The 16,044-nt window shown below is 51.6% G+C and overlaps 1 protein-coding gene across 1 annotated transcript in view; it reads right to left on the bottom strand.

The window, feature by feature from the left end:
* Positions 1–16,044, bottom strand: part of abca5 (ATP-binding cassette, sub-family A (ABC1), member 5) — a 128,405-nt gene that overhangs the window by 39,054 nt on the left and 73,307 nt on the right. Inside the window, exons 15-23 of the mRNA XM_079260688.1 lie at positions 14,613–14,752; positions 14,416–14,535; positions 14,146–14,347; positions 9,990–10,156; positions 9,793–9,920; positions 9,571–9,708; positions 9,380–9,493; positions 7,561–7,731; positions 7,366–7,479 (exon numbers count right to left, since the gene is read on the bottom strand). Coding sequence (XP_079116814.1) covers positions 7,366–7,479; positions 7,561–7,731; positions 9,380–9,493; positions 9,571–9,708; positions 9,793–9,920; positions 9,990–10,156; positions 14,146–14,347; positions 14,416–14,535; positions 14,613–14,752 — 1,294 coding nt within the window. The remainder of the gene's footprint in view (positions 1–7,365; positions 7,480–7,560; positions 7,732–9,379; positions 9,494–9,570; positions 9,709–9,792; positions 9,921–9,989; positions 10,157–14,145; positions 14,348–14,415; positions 14,536–14,612; positions 14,753–16,044) is intronic.

The following is a 16,044-nucleotide window of genomic DNA, read 5'->3' as shown; positions in this document are numbered from 1 at the left end:
CCCGTTCCACCACATCACCATGAGAATCTCCCGTTCCACCCCATCATAATGAGAATCTCCCGTTCCACCTCATCATCATGAGAATCTCCCGTTCCGCCACATCACCATGAGAATCTCCCGTTCCACCACATCACCATGAGAATCTCCCGTTCCAACACATCACCATGAGAATCTCCCGTTCCACCTCATCACCATGAGAATCTCCCGTTCCACCTCATCATCATGAGAATCTCCCGTTCCACCACATCACCATGAGAATCTCCGGTTCCACCGCATCACCATGAGAATTTTCCATTCCACCACATCATGAGAATCTCCCGTTCCACCTCATCACCATGAGAATCTCCCGTTCCACTTCATCACCATGAGAATCTCCCGTTCCACCTCATCACCATGAGAATCTCCCGTTCCACCTCATCATCATGAGAATCTTCCATTCCACCACATCATGAGAATCTTCCATTCCACCACATCATGAGAATCTCCCGTTCCACCTCATCATCATGGGAATCTCCCGTTCCACCACATCACCATGAGAATCTCCTGTTCCACCTAATCACCATGAGAACCTCCCGTTCCACCTCATCATGAGAATCTCCCGTTCCACCTCATCACCATGAGAATCTCCCGTTCCACATCATCACCATGAGAATCTCCTGTTCCATCTCATCATCATGAGAATCTTCCATTCCACCACATCATGAGAATCTCCCGTTCCACCTCATCATGATAAGAATCTCCTGTTCCACCTAATCACCATGAGAACCTCCCGTTCCACCATATCATGATGAGAATCTCCCGTTCCACCTCATCATGAGAATCTCCCGTTCCACCTCATCATGATGAGAATCACCATGAGAATCTCCCGTTCCACCACATCATGATGAGAATCTCCCGTTCCACCTCATCACCATGAGAATCTCCCGTTCCACCTCATCACCATGAGAATCTCCCGTTCCACATCATCACCATGAGAATCTCCTGTTCCATCTCATCATCATGAGAATCTCCCGTTCCACCACATCACCATGAGAATCTCCGGTTCCACCGCATCACCATGAGAATCTTCCATTCCACCACATCATGAGAATCTCCCGTTCCACCTCATCATCATGAGAATCTCTCGTTCCACCTCATCATCATGAGAATCTCTCGTTCCACCACATCACCATGAGAATCTCCCGTTCCACCTCATCACCATGAGAATCTCCGGTTCCACCGCATCACCATGAGAATCTTCCATTCCACCACATCATGAGAATCTCCCGTTCCACCTCATCATCATGAGAATCTCTCGTTCCACCTCATCATCATGAGAATCTCTCGTTCCACCACATCACCATGAGAATCTCCCGTTCCACCTCATCACCATGAGAATCTCCGGTTCCACCACATCACCATGAGAATCTCCCGTTCTACCTCATCACCATGAGAATCTCCGGTTCCACCTCATCATAATGAGAATCTCCCGTTCCACCACATCACCATGAGAATCTCCCGTTCCACCTCATCACCATGAGAATCTCCCGTTCCACCTAATCACCATGAGAATATCCCGTTCCACTTCATCACCATGAGAATCTCCCGTTCCACCTCATCATCATGAGAATCTCCCGTTCCACCTAATCACGAGAATCTCCCGTTCCACCCCATCATGATGAGAATCTCCCGTTCCACATCATCACCATGAGAATCTCCCGTTCCACCTCATCACCATGAGAATCTCCCGTTCCGCCACATCACCATGAGAATCTCTCGTTCCACCCCATCATAATGAGAATCTCCCGTTCCACCCCATCATAATGAGAATCTCCCGTTCCACCACATCACCATGAGAATCTCCCGTTCCACCTCATCATCATGAGAATCTCCCGTTCCACCTCATCACCATGAGAATCTCCGGTTCCACCTCATCACCATGAGAATCTCCCGTTCCACCACATCACCATGAGAATCTCCCGTTCCACCTCATCACCATGAGAATCTCCCGTTCCACCACATCACCATGAGAATCTCCCGTTCCACCACATCACCATGAGAATCTCCCGTTCCACCTCATCACCATGAGAATCTCCGGTTCCACCGCATCACCATGAGAATCTCCCGTTCCACCTCATCACCATGAGAATCTCCGGTTCCACCGCATCACCATGAGAATTTTCCATTCCACCACATCATGAGAATCTCCCGTTCCACCTAATCACCATGAGAATATCCCGTTCCACTTCATCACCATGAGAATCTCCCGTTCCACCTCATCATCATGAGAATCTCCCGTTCCACCTAATCACGAGAATCTCCCGTTCCACCCCATCATGATGAGAATCTCCCGTTCCACATCATCACCATGAGAATCTCCCGTTCCACCTCATCACCATGAGAATCTCCCGTTCCGCCACATCACCATGAGAATCTCTCGTTCCACCCCATCATAATGAGAATCTCCCGTTCCACCCCATCATAATGAGAATCTCCCGTTCCACCACATCACCATGAGAATCTCCCGTTCCACCTCATCATCATGAGAATCTCCCGTTCCGCCACATCACCATGAGAATCTCCCGTTCCACCACATCACCATGAGAATCTCCCGTTCCAACACATCACCATGAGAATTTTCCATTCCACATCACCATGAGAATCTCCGGTTCCACCGCATCACCATGAGAATTTTCCATTCCACCACATCATGAGAATCTCCCGTTCCACCTCATCACCATGAGAATCTCCCGTTCCACTTCATCACCATGAGAATCTCCCGTTCCACCTCATCACCATGAGAATCTCCCGTTCCACTTCATCACCATGAGAATCTCCCGTTCCACCTCATCATCATGAGAATCTCCCGTTCCACCTAATCACGAGAATCTCCCGTTCCACCCCATCATGATGAGAATCTCCCGTTCCACATCATCACCATGAGAATCTCCCGTTCCACCTCATCACCATGAGAATCTCCCGTTCCGCCACATCACCATGAGAATCTCTCGTTCCACCCCATCATAATGAGAATCTCCCGTTCCACCCCATCATAATGAGAATCTCCCGTTCCACCACATCACCATGAGAATCTCCCGTTCCACCTCATCATCATGAGAATCTCCCGTTCCGCCACATCACCATGAGAATCTCCCGTTCCACCAAATCACCATGAGAATCTCCCGTTCCACCACATCACCATGAGAATCTCCCGTTCCACCTCATCATCATGAGAATCTCCCGTTCCGCCACATCACCATGAGAATCTCCCGTTCCACCTCATCACCATGAGAATCTCCGGTTCCACCGCATCACCATGAGAATTTTCCATTCCACCCCATCATGATGAGAATCTCCCGTTCCACTTCATCACCATGAGAATCTCCCGTTCCACCTCATCACCATGAGAATTTTCCATTCCACCACATCATGAGAATCTCCCGTTCCACCACATCACCATGAGAATCTCCGGTTCCACCGCATCACCATGAGAATTTTCCATTCCACCACATCATGAGAATCTCCCGTTCCACCACATCACCATGAGAATCTCCGGTTCCACCGCATCACCATGAGAATTTTCCATTCCACCCCATCATGATGAGAATCTCCCGTTCCACTTCATCACCATGAGAATCTCCCGTTCCACCTCATCACCATGAGAATCTCCCGTTCCACCTCATCACCATGAGAATCTCCCGTTCCACTTCATCACCATGAGAATCTCCCGTTCCACCTCATCATGATGAGAATCTCCCGTTCCACCTCATCATCATGAGAATCTTCCATTCCACCACATCATGAGAATCTTCCATTCCACCACATCATGAGAATCTCCCGTTCCACCTCATCATCATGGGAATCTCCCGTTCCACCACATCACCATGAGAATCTCCTGTTCCACCTAATCACCATGAGAACCTCCCGTTCCACCTCATCATGAGAATCTCCCGTTCCACCTCATCACCATGAGAATCTCCGGTTCCACCGCATCACCATGAGAATTTTCCATTCCACCACATCATGAGAATCTCCCGTTCCACCACATCACCATGAGAATTTCCCGTTCCACCTCATCACCATGAGAATCTCCCGTTCCACCTCATCACCATGAGAATCTCCCGTTCCACCTCATCACGATGTGGATCTCCCGTTCCACCATATCATGATGAGAAACTCCCGTTCCACCTCATCACGATGTGGATCTCCCGTTCCACCATATCATGATGAGAATCTCCCGTTCCACCTCATCATGATGAGAATCTCCCGTTCTGCCACATCACCATGAGAATCTCCCGTTCCACCACATCACCATGAGAATCTCCCGTTCCACCACATCACCATGAGAATGTCCCGTTCCACCTCATCACCATGAGAATCTCCCGTTCCACTTCATCACCATGAGAATCTCCCGTTCCGCCACATCACCATGAGAATCTCCCGTTCCACCACATCACCATGAGAATGTCCCGTTCCACCTCATCACCATGAGAATCTCCCGTTCCACCTCATCATGATGAGAGTTTCCTGTCCAACCACATCACCATGAGAATCTCCCGTTCCACCTCATCATCATGAGAATGTCCCGTTCCGCCACATCACCATGAGAATCTCCCATTCCGCCACATCACCATGAGAATCTCCCGTTCCACCTCATCACCATGAGAATCTCCCGTTCCACCTCATCATGATGAGAGTTTCCTGTCCAACCACATCAGCATGAGAATCTCCCGTTCCACCTCATCACCATGAGAATCTCCCGTTCCACATCATCACCATGAGAATCTCCCGTTCCACCTCATCACCATGAGAATCTCCCGTTCCGCCACATCACCATGAGAATCTCTCGTTCCACCCCATCATAATGAGAATCTCCCGTTCCACCCCATCATAATGAGAATCTCCCGTTCCACCACATCACCATGAGAATCTCCCGTTCCACCTCATCATCATGAGAATCTCCCGTTCCGCCACATCACCATGAGAATCTCCCGTTCCACCAAATCACCATGAGAATCTCCCGTTCCACCACATCACCATGAGAATCTCCCGTTCCACCTCATCATCATGAGAATCTCCCGTTCCGCCACATCACCATGAGAATCTCCCGTTCCACCTCATCACCATGAGAATCTCCGGTTCCACCGCATCACCATGAGAATTTTCCATTCCACCCCATCATGATGAGAATCTCCCGTTCCACTTCATCACCATGAGAATCTCCCGTTCCACCTCATCACCATGAGAATTTTCCATTCCACCACATCATGAGAATCTCCCGTTCCACCACATCACCATGAGAATCTCCGGTTCCACCGCATCACCATGAGAATTTTCCATTCCACCACATCATGAGAATCTCCCGTTCCACCACATCACCATGAGAATCTCCGGTTCCACCGCATCACCATGAGAATTTTCCATTCCACCCCATCATGATGAGAATCTCCCGTTCCACTTCATCACCATGAGAATCTCCCGTTCCACCTCATCACCATGAGAATCTCCCGTTCCACCTCATCACCATGAGAATCTCCCGTTCCACTTCATCACCATGAGAATCTCCCGTTCCACCTCATCATGATGAGAATCTCCCGTTCCACCTCATCATCATGAGAATCTTCCATTCCACCACATCATGAGAATCTTCCATTCCACCACATCATGAGAATCTCCCGTTCCACCTCATCATCATGGGAATCTCCCGTTCCACCACATCACCATGAGAATCTCCTGTTCCACCTAATCACCATGAGAACCTCCCGTTCCACCTCATCATGAGAATCTCCCGTTCCACCTCATCACCATGAGAATCTCCGGTTCCACCGCATCACCATGAGAATTTTCCATTCCACCACATCATGAGAATCTCCCGTTCCACCACATCACCATGAGAATTTCCCGTTCCACCTCATCACCATGAGAATCTCCCGTTCCACCTCATCACCATGAGAATCTCCCGTTCCACCTCATCACGATGTGGATCTCCCGTTCCACCATATCATGATGAGAAACTCCCGTTCCACCTCATCACGATGTGGATCTCCCGTTCCACCATATCATGATGAGAATCTCCCGTTCCACCTCATCATGATGAGAATCTCCCGTTCTGCCACATCACCATGAGAATCTCCCGTTCCACCACATCACCATGAGAATCTCCCGTTCCACCACATCACCATGAGAATGTCCCGTTCCACCTCATCACCATGAGAATCTCCCGTTCCACTTCATCACCATGAGAATCTCCCGTTCCGCCACATCACCATGAGAATCTCCCGTTCCACCACATCACCATGAGAATGTCCCGTTCCACCTCATCACCATGAGAATCTCCCGTTCCACCTCATCATGATGAGAGTTTCCTGTCCAACCACATCACCATGAGAATCTCCCGTTCCACCTCATCATCATGAGAATGTCCCGTTCCGCCACATCACCATGAGAATCTCCCATTCCGCCACATCACCATGAGAATCTCCCGTTCCACCTCATCACCATGAGAATCTCCCGTTCCACCTCATCATGATGAGAGTTTCCTGTCCAACCACATCAGCATGAGAATCTCCCGTTCCACCTCATCACCATGAGAATCTCCCGTTCCACCTCATCATGATGAGAGTTTCCTGTCCAACCACATCACCATGAGAATCTCCCGTTCCGCCACATCACCATGAGAATCTCCCGTTCCGCCACATCACCATGAGAATGTCCCGTTCCACCTCATCACCATGAGAATTTTCCATTCCACCACATCATGAGAATCTCCCGTTCCACCTAATCACCATGAGAATATCCCGTTCCACTTCATCACCATGAGAATCTCCCGTTCCACCTCATCATCATGAGAATCTCCCGTTCCACATCATCACCATGAGAATCTCCCGTTCCACCTCATCATGATGAGAGTTTCCTGTCCAACCACATCACCATGAGAATCTCCCGTTCCACCACATCACCATGAGAATCTCCCGTTCCACCAGCAGCAGGCTGACGGCAGGATGGATCCATGTTTTCCTGACGTTCCCAGGTGATTCTGATCCTACTATGTGAATGTGGAACTGAATTGGCGACTCAGACAAGCCACGGTTCTCCATCCTTCTGTGTGAACTGGAGGATGGAGAACCTTGGCTGGGTTAGGGTTAGAACTGGAGAACAGGAGAACTGGAGCCTCTGATCGCTGTTCTGACTGACATAGCACATTCAAGATATCTTAAATGTCCTTTTGACCTCATCCTGCTGCTCAGTTCGACCCTCAGAAAGTCTTGTCTACACGACTTCATGCTGTCATGTCATTGGCTGGTTAGATTTCACTGCCAACAGGAAGTTAAACAGGTTGGTGTAGAGTGAAAGTGTTGAACCGGTGAACTACTGATCTGGTCTTACCATCATGGAAATGAAAGAGAAGAAATCCCTGTTGCTCTGGACTCTTGTGAATCCAAAAGAAAAGACATAGGTGAAGAGGATCATGGCCGGACCGAAGCCGACCGTACAGAGGACCTGAGAGAGGAGAGAGCAGGGGTCAGGACGGTTGGCTCGCCGTACGGGAGGCCTGCGAGGATGTGAAGCAGCTGAACCGACCACAGCGCTGAGGTTGCTGGAGGTGAGCAGGTTTCCGGTGTGGAAGGAGAAGAGGATGATGCACATGCAGGATAGGATGAGGTAGTAGAAGGGGATGTCGACTGCTGCCTGGCCACACCAGTAAGCTGATGGTACCAGACCAGAGATCCGCAGTGTAGAGCGACACTTGATCTGAGGATGGAAAGAAACCCAAAAGCAATGAGTCAAACATCTTATTTCACACTGTTGATGTAAACAGCTGGAGTGAAGCTGGTTTTCTGTTAGAATCCACGGCCTCCCAACACGCCACGGCGAGTCCACCTCGTTTCCTTCCGACACTATAAATATCTCCTCTTGTAAATCAGACATAATGAGAACATATTAACGCATCATAATGGACTAAAGTCATGTAAATATGGCTGAAGGGGCCCGACGGAAGGGAACGCTGGCCTTGCACCCAACACGTAACGACACCATGGTACTTGATGAAGCCATGACTGGTAGCTACATGTCTGGTTCCTCTTTAGCCAGAGTTTTATTATGTTCCAGTCAACATGTTTCAGTTTCTCCAGCGCTGTGCATCTCTAAACAGTCACTTCCAACAGACCATCCGCTTACTTTCCTGCTTATGCTGGCTTTGTTAAACACGTTCAAGGTCTGACGGAACTGAAATCTTTTTAAAGTTTCAACCTTGATAAATTTGTATTTCTTTATTATGAAGCATTTAAATTCATCTGCAACCTGTCACTCCTCTCCTTTTAAAAATATACGCAGGCCTGATCCTGCTGTTTGGAAATGACCATCCAGTTTTCTTTGAATTTAGTAGAAGGCAGGACTTAATGAGCCCAAGTTCATGTTATTTAAACCTCCACACCACAGTTTGCTTTAGTAATAATACTGAGCCAAGACTTGAGCCCTGAGGAACTCCGACCTGGTGTTGTAGAAAAGATGATTTCACCCAGAGAAAGGCTCGTTGGGAGAAATTTAATTAGCTTAGCCTGGACAATAAAACTTGCTGAAACACCCTCTTTCAATCAAGCTAAACAGACCCAACAACTAAACCACTATCCAAACCATTTGGACATTATTCTAAGAGGTTTTTTGCTGTTTTTGTTGAATATTTGGCATGAAAATCAAACCGCATGGGGTCACAAAGCCCTTATAATGTCCTGCTTGTGTTCCTCTCACTCTCAGATGGAAGTGGATAACAGTGTCTGCTAAATGAAACCGTGGCCAAAGCACTGATTGGCCGATCATTTATCGGTCATCCCGGCTCCCAGACTTTAACACAGAAGGTATTGTGGCGACCTTCCACGCTGTTGGAACAGCAGATGGGTGACGGACACACAAGGCTGTGGTTGTGAGCCTGGATGTGATGGATATCTATCCCAGGTCCATCCTGGGTTTTATTTAAAGCTTTTCTGATGGAGTCTGCTTCCGTCTCATTGGCCAGATGGCTGACATCTCAGGATGAGAAGCTCCGACAGCAGACTTAAAACTCTGGAACGTTTTGCACAGAGGTTTGTTCCTCAACTCGTTTCAACTTCACGACGCTCATAAAATAACTGTAAATAAAAAGCAGAGCGCGTTTCGAAGTGACGAGGTTCTGTATCAACTCTTCTGACGCGGAGGCCGAGTTGACGCCTCAGTGCACGTATATTTATTTTATTTTCCTTGAAACGTCTACTAGCCTGGACTGTCTTCCATTATGACGGGCTCATTTCGGATAAATGTCAGACTTACGCAGGATTTCAGGTCACGCCGTGGCGTAGGAACAGAACTGGTCGGTAAACTGGGGAGTGTCTGTAAATCATTTCATGGTTATCTTTGACATAATCACCTCTCGATCGCGAGTGTGGTCCATTGCAAAGTACGCCGGCATTCCAGCTGCCAGCATTCCCAGCATGATGGCCTCGATGTAGACCAGCGCGTAGGACGTGGCGTCCGAGATCAGCTGAAAAACGTCAACATTGACCGGTTAATCTCTTCACATCGGACGGATCCCCCCCCGTGCCACGGCGGGCTCCTTACATAGTCAAAGGGCTTGGTCCAGGTTCGGATGTGTCCGCTGCCGTTCAGACCTCTGAGAAGAGCGTTGCTCAGAATATTTACCGCCATCGGTAAGGAGTGAACCGTGGTGCTGTTAAAGGCAACGCTGTATTTAAAGCCCTGGAAACACAGCAAGCAGAAAAAGCTTTTCTATAAGAGCTCAGAGGCGGCACGCCCAGCACATTTCACCAGTTTCATCACCACCTTGCTGGTTCCCGACACGTTGATGGCGGCGCTGTGAGGAGCCACCGCCATGTAGTCGTCCTGCTTCATCAGCTCCACCTGGATGTCCTGAGATTCCAGGTTGTGGATGAAGTCGGAGATGTCAGAGTCTGGCAGGCAGAAGAAGAAGAGTCAGCGTGACGCCAGAGCTGGAGCGTTACCGTAGCGCCGTGACTCACCGGTGGAGTTCTTCACCAGGAGGCTGGAGGCGTAGCGGCGGGGCTCCTGGTTCTTCTTCAGAAGGTAGACGGGAGAAAACTGCCGATCTGGAGAGTGGATCTGGATGTTTCCGGTGGCGAGGGACACGACCAGGACTGCAGCCACAAACAGCAGGAACAGCACCAGCCTGCAAGGAGGAGGTCAGGGGGGAGGTCAGGGGGAGCCAGGGGGAGTCAGGGGTCAGAGCTGTTGGAGGCAGGACAAGCTGCAACCTGACGGCCCCCCCCCCCCTCCCTCAGCCTTCCTTTATTTATGATAGAAATAAATTCATTGGTTAAAAAAAGAAAAAAAGTAAATTGTTGAATATTTTACATAAATAAATATTAAGGCCACATATGATCGTAACCAACATAAAGTGTTTCTATTGTTAATATAATAATCTGAATATTATATTTATGAATCAAATACTAAATTAAACTTTTCCTCCTAATGAGAAAAAACATAAAATGAGTTATTTTCCCCTCTCCCTGAGCCGTCACCTTATCATGGTGGGGGGGTTTGTGCGTCCCGAAGATCCTAGCAGCTATGTTGTCGGGGGCTTTATGCCCCTGGTAGGGTCACCCATGGCAAACAGGTGTCTAGGGGAGGGACCAGACCAAGCACGGCTCATAGACCACTATGATGACGACTAACCTGGGCATGAATGTTCCGTTGCCCGGACGCGGGTTACCGGGACCCCCCTCTGGAGCCAGGCCTGGAGGCGGGGTACGAGAGCGAGTGTCTGGTGGCCGGGCCTTCGCCCATGGGGCCCAGTCGGGCTCAGCCCGAAAGGGTTACATGGGCCCCACCTCCCGTGGGCTCACCATCTGCGGGAGGAGCCGTAGGGGTCGGGTGCAGTGTGAGCTGGGCGGCAGCAAGGGGCAGGGACCCTGGCGGTCCGATCCCCGGCTGCAGAAGCTGGCTCTAGGGACGTGGAACGTCACCTCTCTGGTGGGGAAGGAGCCTGAGCTTGTGCGCGAGGTTGAGCGGTTCCGACTAGATATAGTTGGACTCACCTCGACGCATGGCTTGGGCTCTGGAACTAGTACCCTCGAGAGGGGCTGGACCTTCTTCCACTCTGGATTCTCATCAGCCCCCAGCTTGGTGCCTGCACGTTGGGGTTTACCCCGGTGGATGAAAGGGTAGTTTCCCTCCGCCTCCGGGTGGGGGGACGGGTCCTGACTGTTGTCTGTGCTTATGCACCGAACAGCAGTTCAGAGTACCCACCCTTTCTGGAGTCCTTGGAGGGAGTGCTGGAGGGTGCTCCTTCTGGGGACTCCATTGTTCTGATGGGGGACTTCAATGCTCACGTGGGTAATGACAGCGAGACCTGGAGGGGAGTGATTGGGAGGCATGGTCCCCCCCCTCTGAACCCAAATGGTGTTTTGTTATTGGACTTCTGTGCTCGTCATGGATTGTCCATAACGAACACCATGTTCCAGCATAAGAGTGTCCATATGTACACCTGGCATCAGGATTCCCTGGGCCGCAGTTCCATGATGGATTTTGTAGTCGTATCGTCGGACCTGCGGCCACATGCCTTGGACACTCGGGTGAAGAGGGGGGCGGAGCTTCAACTGATCACCACCTGGTGGTGAGTTGGCTCAGATGGTGGGGGAGGAAGCCGGTCAGATCTGGCAGGCCCAAACGTGTTGTAAGGGTCTGCTGGGAACGTCTGGCTGAGTCCCCCGTCAGAGCGAGCTTCAACTCCCACCTTCAGCAGAGCTTCAACCATGTCCCGAGTGAGGCGGGGGACATTGAGTCTGAATGGGCTGTGTTCCGTGCCTCTATTGTTGAGGCGGCCAGCCGGAGCTGTGGCTGTAAGGTCGTTGGTGCCTGTCGTGGCGGTAATCCCAGGACTCGTTGGTGGACACCAGCAGTGAGGGATGCCGTCAAGCTGAAGAAGGAGTCCTATCGGGCCTTCTTGGCCTGTGGGACTCTGGAGGCAGCTGATGGGTACCGACAGGCTAAGCGGCATGCGGCTTCGGCTGTTGCCGAGGCAAAAACTCAGGCATGGGAGGATTTCGGCGAGGCCATGGAGAAAGACTTCCGGACGGCTTCGAGGAGATTCTGGTCCACCATCCGGCGGCTCAGGAGGGGGAAGCAGTGCTCCATCAATACTGTGTACAGTGGAGATGGGGAGCTGCTGACCTCAACTCGGGACGTAGTGGGTTGGTGGAAGGAATACTTCGAAGACCTCCTCAATCCTACCAACACGTCTTCCGATGAGGAAGCAGAGCTGGTGGATTCAGGGGTGGACTCTCCTATCTCTGGGGCTGAAGTCGCTGAGGTGGTCAAAAAGCTCCTTGGCGGCAAGGCCCCGGGGGTGGATGAGATCCGCCCGGAGTTCCTTAAGGCTCTGGATGCTGTGGGGCTGTCCTGGCTGACACGCCTCTGCAGCATCGCGTGGACATCGGGGGCAGTACCGCTGGACTGGCAGACTGGGGTGGTGGTCCCCCTTTTTAAGAAGGGGGACCGGAGGGTGTGTTCCAATTACAGGGGAATCACACTCCTCAGCCTCCCTGGTAAGGTCTATTCAGGGGTCCTGGAGAGGAGGGTCCACCGGATAGTCGAATCCCGGATTGAGGAGGAGCAGTGTGGTTTTCGTCCTGGTCGCGGAACAGTGGACCAGCTCTATACCCTCTTTGGGGTCCTGGAGGGGGCATGGGAGTTTGCCCAACCAGTCTACATGTGCTTTGTGGACCTGGAGAAGGCGTTCGACCGTGTCCCCCGGGGGCTCCTGTGGGGGGTACTCCGGGAGTATGGGGTACCGGACCCCCTTGTACGAGCTGTCCGGTCCCTGTATGACAGGTGTCAGAGCTTGGTCCACATTGCCGGTAGTAAGTCGGATTCGTTTCCGGTGAGGGTTGGACTCCGCCAAGGCTGTCCTTTATCACCGATTCTGTTCATAACTTATATGGACAGAATTTCTAGGCGCAGCCGAGGTGTTGAGGGGATCCGACTTGGTGGCCTCAGGATTGGGTCCCTGCTTTTTGCAGATGACGTGGTCCTGTTGGCTTCATCTGGTCGTGATCTCCAGCTCTCACTTGAGCGATTCGCGGCCGAGTGTGAAGCGGCTGGGATGAGAATCAGCACCTCCAAATCTGAGACCATGGTCCTCAGCCGGAATAGGGTGGATTGTCCTCTCCGGGTCGGGAGTCAGGTCCTGCCTCAAGTGGAGGAGTTTAAATATCTCGGGGTCTTGTTCACGAGTGAGGGAAGGATGGAGCGTGAGATGGACAGACGGATCGGTGTGGCGTCTGCAGTAATGCGGACTCTGCGCCGGTCTGTCGTGGTGAAGAAGGAGCTGAGCCAGAAGGCGAAGCTCTCGATTTATCAGTCGATCTACGTTCCTACCCTCACCTATGGTCATGAGCTGTGGGTCGTGACCGAAAGAAGGAGATCTCGTATACAGGCGGCTGAAATGAGTTTCCTCCGCAGGGTGGCCGGGCTCTCCCTTAGAGATAGGGTGAGGAGCTCGGTCATCCGGGAGGAGATCAGAGTAGAGCCGCTGCTCCTCCGCATCAAGAGGAACCAGTTGAGGTGGCTCGGGCATCTGGTCAGGATGCCTCCTGGACCTCCCTGGTGAGGTGTTCCAGGCACGTCCCTCTGGGAGGAGACCCCGGGGAAGACCCAGGACACGCTGGAGGGATTATATCTCTCGGCTGGCCTGGGAACGCCTCGGGATCCCCCCGCAGAGTTGGTAAATGTGGCTGGGGAGAGGGAAGTCTGGGCTTCCCTGCTTAGGCTGCTGCCCCCGCGACCCGACCCCGGATAAGCGGCAGAAGATGGATGGATGGATGGAGTTATTTTCCTTTTTTTTTTTTTACTGTTTTGTTATTAAAAGTCTCAAACTTTTTAAGTTCATTCCTTTTCACCAAATAACATCATTTATGCATTTTATTCATGATTTACTACAATATTTCATGTACTTTTTGCTATAAATTTAATTTGTTGTATATTTGACATTATTGTGAATAAACTGAGGGGGGGTCTTGGGGATCAGGAGGCTGCCCCCCCCCAGCGTTCCACAGGGAATGAAAAGCTGACAGACGACACGAGAGCAGCTAAACTGTTGGTCAGGAGGGACGAACAGAAGTCCCGTCTGACAGCTCTGCTGTCGGCGCTGCGTCTCACGTGTAAATGAAGGCTTTCCACTCCCTGCGCATGTTGAGCATGTGCAGCCACGCCACGGCGCTGAACTGCTGCCGCCACAGGACGTGACCCGACGCCACGTCCGACTTGCTGTCTGAGAAGCTGAGCAGTCGCTGGTCGCCATCGTCCAGGTCGCCGTTGTCCAACTCGTCCTCCGGCTGCTCCCGGTTAAAGACACTGTAGTCTGGAGACAGGACCGTCTCATTTCACCGTTTATTCAGTAAAACGCCGAAGCTTCACCGTGTCGCTCACCGGCTTGATCCACCTCGGCTTCTGCCTCCAAACGCAGGAAAACATCTTCCAGCGTTGTCATGGAAACGCCATAGTTAGTTATGCCCAGCTCTGGCTGGCGGTCCAGATCAGAGAACAAACCTGTGGAGGAGAAACGGATCCTGGGTCTCATGTGGTCGTCTGAAGTCTGAAAGACGCGGAACGGACCGGAATCTCACCTGGAAACGTCTCCACGCCCTCAAACGGCAGCGTGAAGGTTAGCTCCGCCTCCCGCTGCCGGCACAACCTGGCTCTGGGGACACGGTGCTGGACCAGCGCCGAAATCCGCTCTGCGTCGCAGCGCTCGCCCACGGACATTCTGCAGGACACATCGGTTTATACTACAGGGAAAGTGCTACGTCATGGTGCCACGTCATGGTGCCACGTCATGGTGCCACGTCATGGTGCCACGTCATGGTGCAACGTCATGGTGCCACGTCATGGTGCAACGTCATGGTGCAACGTCATGGTGCCACGTCATGGTGCCACGTCATGGTGCAACGTCATGGTGCAACGTCATGGTGCCACGTCATGGTGCCACGTCATGGTGCAACGTCATGGTGCCACGTCATGGTGCCACGTCATGGTGCCACGTCATGGTGCAACGTCATGGTGCAACGTCATGGTGCCACGTCATGGTGCCACGTCATGGTGCCACGTCATGGTGCAACGTCATGGTGCAACGTCATGGTGCTACGTCATGGTGCCACGTCATGGTGCCACGTCATGGTGCAACGTCATGGTGCAACGTCATGGTGCCACGTCATGGTGCCACGTCATGGTGCCACGTCATGGTGCAACGTCATGGTGCAACGTCATGGTGCCACGTCATGGTGCCACGTCATGGTGCCACGTCATGGTGCTACGTCATGGTGCCACGTCATGGTGCCACGTCATGGTGCAACGTCATGGTGCAACGTCATGGTGCCACGTCATGGTGCCACGTCATGGTGCCACGTCATGGTGCCACGTCATGGTGCAACGTCATGGTGCAACGTCATGGTGCCACGTCATGGTGCCACGTCATGGTGCAACGTCATGGTGCAACGTCATGGTGCAACGTCATGGTGCCACGTCATGGTGCCACGTCATGGTGCCACGTCATGGTGCCACGTCATGGTGCAACGTCATGGTGCAACGTCATGGTGCAACGTCATGGTGCCACGTCATGGTGCCACGTCATGGTGCAACGTCATGGTGCCACGTCATGGTGCCACGTCATGGTGCCACGTCATGGTGCCACGTCATGGTGCCACGTCATGGTGCCACGTCATGGTGCCACGTCATGGTGCAACGTCATGGTGCAACGTCATGGTGCAACGTCATGGTGCCACGTCATGGTGCCACGTCATGGTGCCACGTCATGTATAAGTACAGGTGTGGTAGTACATCATGTATAAGTACAGGTGTGGTAGTACATCATGTATAAGTACAGGTGTGGTAGTACATCATGTATAAGTACAGGTGTGGTAGTACATCATGTATAAGTACAGGTGTGGTAGTACATCATGTATAAGTACAGGTGTGGTAGTACATCATGTATAAGTACAGGTGTGGTAGTACATCATGTATAAGTACAGGTGTGGTAGTACATCATGTATAAGTACTCGC

This window comes from Telmatherina bonti (assembly GCF_933228915.1).
Source record: "Telmatherina bonti genome assembly, chromosome: 21".
NCBI lineage: Eukaryota > Metazoa > Chordata > Actinopteri > Atheriniformes > Telmatherinidae > Telmatherina > Telmatherina bonti.
The sequence above is the reverse complement of the archived record's forward strand: the minus strand, read 5'-3'. Positions and strand labels throughout refer to the sequence as shown.